This window comes from Tupaia chinensis, unplaced genomic scaffold (genome assembly GCF_000334495.1).
Source record: "Tupaia chinensis unplaced genomic scaffold, TupChi_1.0 Scaffold000259_1, whole genome shotgun sequence".
Taxonomy (NCBI): Eukaryota; Metazoa; Chordata; class Mammalia; order Scandentia; family Tupaiidae; genus Tupaia; species Tupaia belangeri.
Window position 1 is genome coordinate 2,310,433 of NW_006159739.1, and position 5,511 is coordinate 2,315,943.

Sequence of the window (5,511 nt, forward strand, 5' to 3'; positions counted from 1 at the left end):
GCCAGCCTGCTCCACCCAGAGAAGGACACTTTGTGAGAACCAATGGAAAGGAGACTGAGCTACTGGAACCTATTCCCTATGAATTCATGGCATGATGGGTGTTAAAAATAAACTAATCTGTGGTCTATATATTAAAAAAAAAAAAAAGAAAAAAAAAGAGGGAGGGGGCTAGTAGGTGGCATAGTTGGTTAAGGAGTTGGACTCCCATGTGGTCGACTACAGTTTGATTACTAGACCCAGAGGCTTGAAACTCATGCCAGGCCTGTGTGTGTGTGTGTGTGTGTGTGTGTGTGTGTGTGTGTGTGCTCAAAAGTCCAAGAAGAAGGGATTGTGGCATAGGCATCCCCCCTTGGGGGGATGATTTCCCACTTTCTTTCTGTTTCTCCCATGAGTGCACATGCCCTGTAGCAACAATCTCTCAAAAAAAAAAAAAAAAGGAGAAAAGAATTAGCAACAAAAATCACGTATAAATTTTATCAGAGAAGTCATTTTTAGCAGATTTTCTCTCTCTTTTTTTTAATTGCCGGGAGGGCACATGCACTCACTACAGAGAGACAAAGACAGGGGAAAAGTATCCTCCAGTTGTGTGCAGCCATGCCACAGTCCATTTTCTTCCATCTCTTGATCCTTTCGGGATTCTGGGCATGCACGTGTGCCTGGTGCCTCTCTCAGGCTGCTGAGACTGGGACCTGAAATACAGTTGGCCATATGGGATCCTATGGTCATGAACACTAGGCTATGGGGCCAGGTCTTGGCAGATTTTCTAGTGATTTTTTTAATAGGCTTATTATTTTTTTAATATAGTTGAGATAATAAAGTATATATACTTCTGTCACCTGCTTTTTAATAAATTTAATACTATATCTGTAACAACTAGATGAATCATCATATGATCACACTATAATTAACAATTTGTCCAGAATCAGTATTGCAGGAACATTCTAAATCACCATTTCTCTTTTTCTTTTCTCTATTTATTATGGCAAAATTTCCCCCCTTTCTCCTAATTGCCTTAGCTATTCCCTCCTACTCTTTCACCCTATTGCTACTGTGTCCTCTTTCTGTCTTGTGATTAATACTGTTAACTTACACCTTTTCTGCTGCTATCTCCATTCTGTTAAGCTAGTTCTTCCCAGAGACAGCTTATTTTTTTATCGTATTCTTTTTGACTTGAGATTTCCTGTTCATAGAACTATAGAATAATAGCACTGGGAAGAACTTTAAAATTAGCTCAACAGGAATTTTATCATTAGAAACAGATTCAGGAAGATTTAAGTGCAAGTGTTTTTTTTTTGTTTGTTTGTTTGTTTTTTTCAAGATCATATAACACAGGGAACCAGCAGTTAGTGTAATGGCTATGTCGCTGGACTCCCACGTAGTCGACAGCAGTTCGTGCCCCGGACCTGGTGGCTTAAAACTCACGCCGGGCGCGTGTACATGCGTGCCCAAGATCCCAAGAGGAGAATGGAGGAGAAGGGGTTGTGGTGTGACCATCCCCCCTGGGGGGTGATTTCTCGCTTTCTGTCTCTATGTCTCTCTCTGTCTGTCTGGTGAGTGCACGCGCCCTATAGTGAAAATCTTTCCAAAAAAAAAAAAAAAAGATTATATAACACATACAGCAAGATAATGATAGGGCTGGGTTGGAGCTTTGAGTCTCCTATAATGCTATATTTGTTCTTGCAAGGAGGGATCCATCCTTAGCAGCATTTTATGTTCTTACAGCCCTTTTATCTCTGCTTTCTCTATCTGTGAAACTAAATCTAAAAGGAATTCACAAAAATTACATAATTCAAGTTGGAAAATTAGCAACTAGAAATACTAATTGTATTATATCAAACCTTCATATATATTGGAGAATGAATAAATTCAATTTAAAAACTAAATTCTGTAACAGTAAAAATTATGGAGAAACACTTAAATCTTTCTTCTGGAAAATATTTTTGTTTAGTTGTTCCAATCAGAAAAATTCATGCTCTGACCATCACGTGGGCACTTCCCCCTCAGCAGCAACATTACAGGTAAGAATTCAAGGGAAAAGTCACTTTGGTAGATACTTCGTGAGAGTTTTATTTTCAAAGCATGCTAAATGGTTTAAATTAGGAGGTTCTGAATTTATAAATACAAGTAATGAGATAACCTAGGATTTGATTATTCCTGTATTTTCCAAGCCTTGTGGTGTATTTTACTGTATTTGGGAGTATAAAAACTAGAGTTTCTAATAAATAGTTACTTTTCCTGAGTCTTTAAATGGGTAGTGTGAATGCTAACTTTTGTACTTTTTTTCTTTAGTGTTTTTGTATAAACATGTATTAGTTTATGATTTATTTGGCAGTGAGTGACCATCATTTACTTTGATCTTGTCAAAAGTATAGTTAGATCATTTCAATCCTGGAATATGACTAGAGCATAAATCACAGTAATTTATTTTGTATGAGTTAGGGCAGATTTATACAAATTAGGTAAGGATTTCACTTTACCTGTATCATTATCATAACAAGTGGTTCTTATAGCAAGCCAAGTGTTTCTTCTTCTTCTTCTTTTTTTTTTTTTCAATATTTCCAGGGAGTGTGTGTATTTCCTGGAGACAGAGAAAGAGGGAAAGGGAGAAGGAAACCCTTAATGGGACGTGGTCATCCTGCAGTTCCTTCTTCAGTTCAACATTCTTTTTGGATTTTGGGCATGTACACACACACACACACACACACACACAGAGTATGTTTTTCAAATTGCCAGAGCCCAGAATTCAAACTGCACTTTTAGCCATGTGGGATCTGGATACTTTTATCAGTAGGCCATGGGGCTGGCTTGGCTTAAGTGGTTCTTTAATGATAAAATTCATTAGCACCTTTAAGTGTTTTTCTAATTACTGTAGAAATAAATGCTAATGAAACAATAGAAATTCAGCTCGATATTAAAACCACTGCCAACAAAACAAAACCAGAAGGACACACAAGAGCAGAAGGAAGAAAGTAGTATGGATCGCTTGAGCTCAGTGAAAAATACCTTTTGTCACTTACATGTTAGAATATCCCAATAATCAAGTCTCATAAAGTTAACAAAAGTTGTGTTTCCAGTGAGAAAGAAGAGAAAATGTTTATTTTCTGCTTGCATTTGGTGCAAAGATAATGTAGGAAAAAATAATATATTGTGTAATTATAAGTAGTTAAAATTATTATGCATACTTAAAAATTTATTCTATTTGTTTAAAATTTTCTCATAAAAATAATATATTCTTGTAAAATATTAAAATAGGACAAAGGTCATTAAGTAAAAAGTAAATGTCTGCTTTCCTTTCTTTATCCCGGTCCTCAAAGAGATGGCTAATATGAGTAATTTCTTGCTTATCATTGAGGCATTAAAATATTGCATATAAAGGACATATCTTTTTGTGGAAATCAAATTATATATACTAGTAGTAAAGCTTTGTTTATCACTCTGCTTGACTGCTAAGATAATTCATTGTGAAAATTTTGGGAATTACTGAAAAGTAGAAAAAACTATTTATGATTCAGGACTGTTAACATTTCTGTATGTTTCTCTCCACTTTTTAAAAAATGAACTGTTTGCTTTAATGTGACATTCACCATCTGTCATATTGAATATCCAAATTATGAATACCCTAGGAGCCATTTTTTTATGAAGAAACAAAAGTATTTATTCCTTCACAGTTACCAAATACAGTATAATTAGCTTTGTTTGGCTGCAAATGTATGATCAGCTGGGCTCATTCATGAATTGCTTATTCCTCTGTGCCAGTTTTCATATACACGTAATTCAACATATTTTAAACAATGTTGTGTAGGCTTTGAGGAAATAGTAATACTGTATCTGGACTTTTAAGAGTTTACTAAATTTTATTCTGTAACCTAATTTAATTTCCTAAATTGATTTTTCTGTATATCTTTGTTTTGGTAGAAATATATTTCCAAAATTATATTATGGAAGAAGCTAGTGGAAAAAGACAATTTGACTAACACATATACATGATTTTATCATGTAATAAAGGAGATACGTTTGATATCCAGTAGAAAAAGTAATAGCTTTACATTTTGGAATGACTATACTCATTTAGTAATTTCAGAAGTTAAATTTTACTATATTTTCTGTTCATATCTTAGAACTACTAAATTAATTATAATTTTATGTTTAATGGCTTTCTGTGAGGATAAGTTTATAGTCATATTCTTAAATACTGTAGTCTTAGAGGTAAGATTTTCTCATCTTAAATCTTTTTTTTTTTAAAGGGTGAAACCACTTCATTATATCTCCTGGCTAGTTGGACATGAAGGCAAAGGCAGCATTCTTTCTTACCTTAGAAAAAAGCAAGTATCCAATTAGTAGGTGTTTTGGGGGCATCAATCTCTGAAAAATAATAGACTATAAATTTACATAACACATTTTCTTGCTTCAGCTCCCAGGAAGCCTAGAAATCAAGTTTAATACTTACAATCATCTTAATAACCTATGTTATTTTAATGACCATATCTGTGTATTTCCTTGCTAGCTACTGTTTAACCCATGTTGAATGTAGTTGTGCATGAAATTTTAAAAAATCACAAATGAGTAGATTCTGGAATTTCATGAGTAGGTTAGCTGTAATGAAGAATTTGAATTTGACTGAAAATAGTATGGAAGTCAGTTATTTAAATGCTGTGAGCCTTGGGACCAGCAGATGGCATAATGGTTACATCACTTTACTCCCATGTAATTGACCTTGGTTTGAGTCCTGGACCTGGCAGCTTAAAACTCACACTGGGCGTCTGGCATGTGTTTCAAGCCACCAGTTCCAGGACTTGAACTGCAGTCGGCCATGCGGAAGTCCAGTGCCTTAACCACTATACTATTTGCTTGCCCCCCTTCTGAAGATTCTTAAATATAATACAATTCAATGGAAGGCCTCATGCTTTTAAAATTTATACATTTTAATTTGCTGTTGGAAACTATGGCAAAGTCTGAGGTTCCCAAATGTTACATAGAAAACCTGTGTATTTTGTTAATTTGAAGTGTTATCAATCCAGATTGTCAATCCAGGGAAATTAATAGATTTTTTTCTATGTAGGTGTTGGGCTCTTGCACTGTTTGGTGGAAATGGTGAGACAGGATTTGAGCAAAATTCTACTTATTCAGTGTTCAGCATTTCTATTACACTGACTGACGAGGGTTATGAACATTTCTATGAGGTAAACAATTAAAATTGAGTTGTTTTTCTTTTTATGTAGATATCACTTTATGTAAAAGACTAATCAGATGTTTTATTTTCAGGTTGCTCATACTGTGTTTCAGTATTTGAAAATGCTGCAGAAGCTAGGCCCAGAAAAAAGGTAATGAATATTTCTTAGGCTGCAGCCAACAGTCAATCCTTGTACCTTTTATGTGTTTGGTTTGTTTTATTTTGTTTTTAAATTTGCCAGAAAGCATATGTGCTTGCCAGTAAGGGGGAAGTGTGAGCAAGAGAAAGTGAGAAACTCTCCTCCCCCCAATTGGATCATGGTCATGCCACAATCTCTTTCC

The 5,511-nt window shown here is 34.9% G+C and overlaps 1 protein-coding gene across 1 annotated transcript in view; it reads left to right on the plus strand.

Annotated features, from left to right (window-relative positions):
- Window positions 1-5,511, plus strand: part of NRDC (nardilysin convertase) — an 86,418-nt gene that overhangs the window by 49,941 nt on the left and 30,966 nt on the right. Inside the window, exons 12-15 of the mRNA XM_006149409.2 lie at window positions 1,949-2,018; window positions 4,245-4,322; window positions 5,060-5,180; window positions 5,263-5,321. Of these exons, the coding sequence (XP_006149471.1) occupies window positions 1,949-2,018; window positions 4,245-4,322; window positions 5,060-5,180; window positions 5,263-5,321 (328 nt within the window). The remainder of the gene's footprint in view (window positions 1-1,948; window positions 2,019-4,244; window positions 4,323-5,059; window positions 5,181-5,262; window positions 5,322-5,511) is intronic.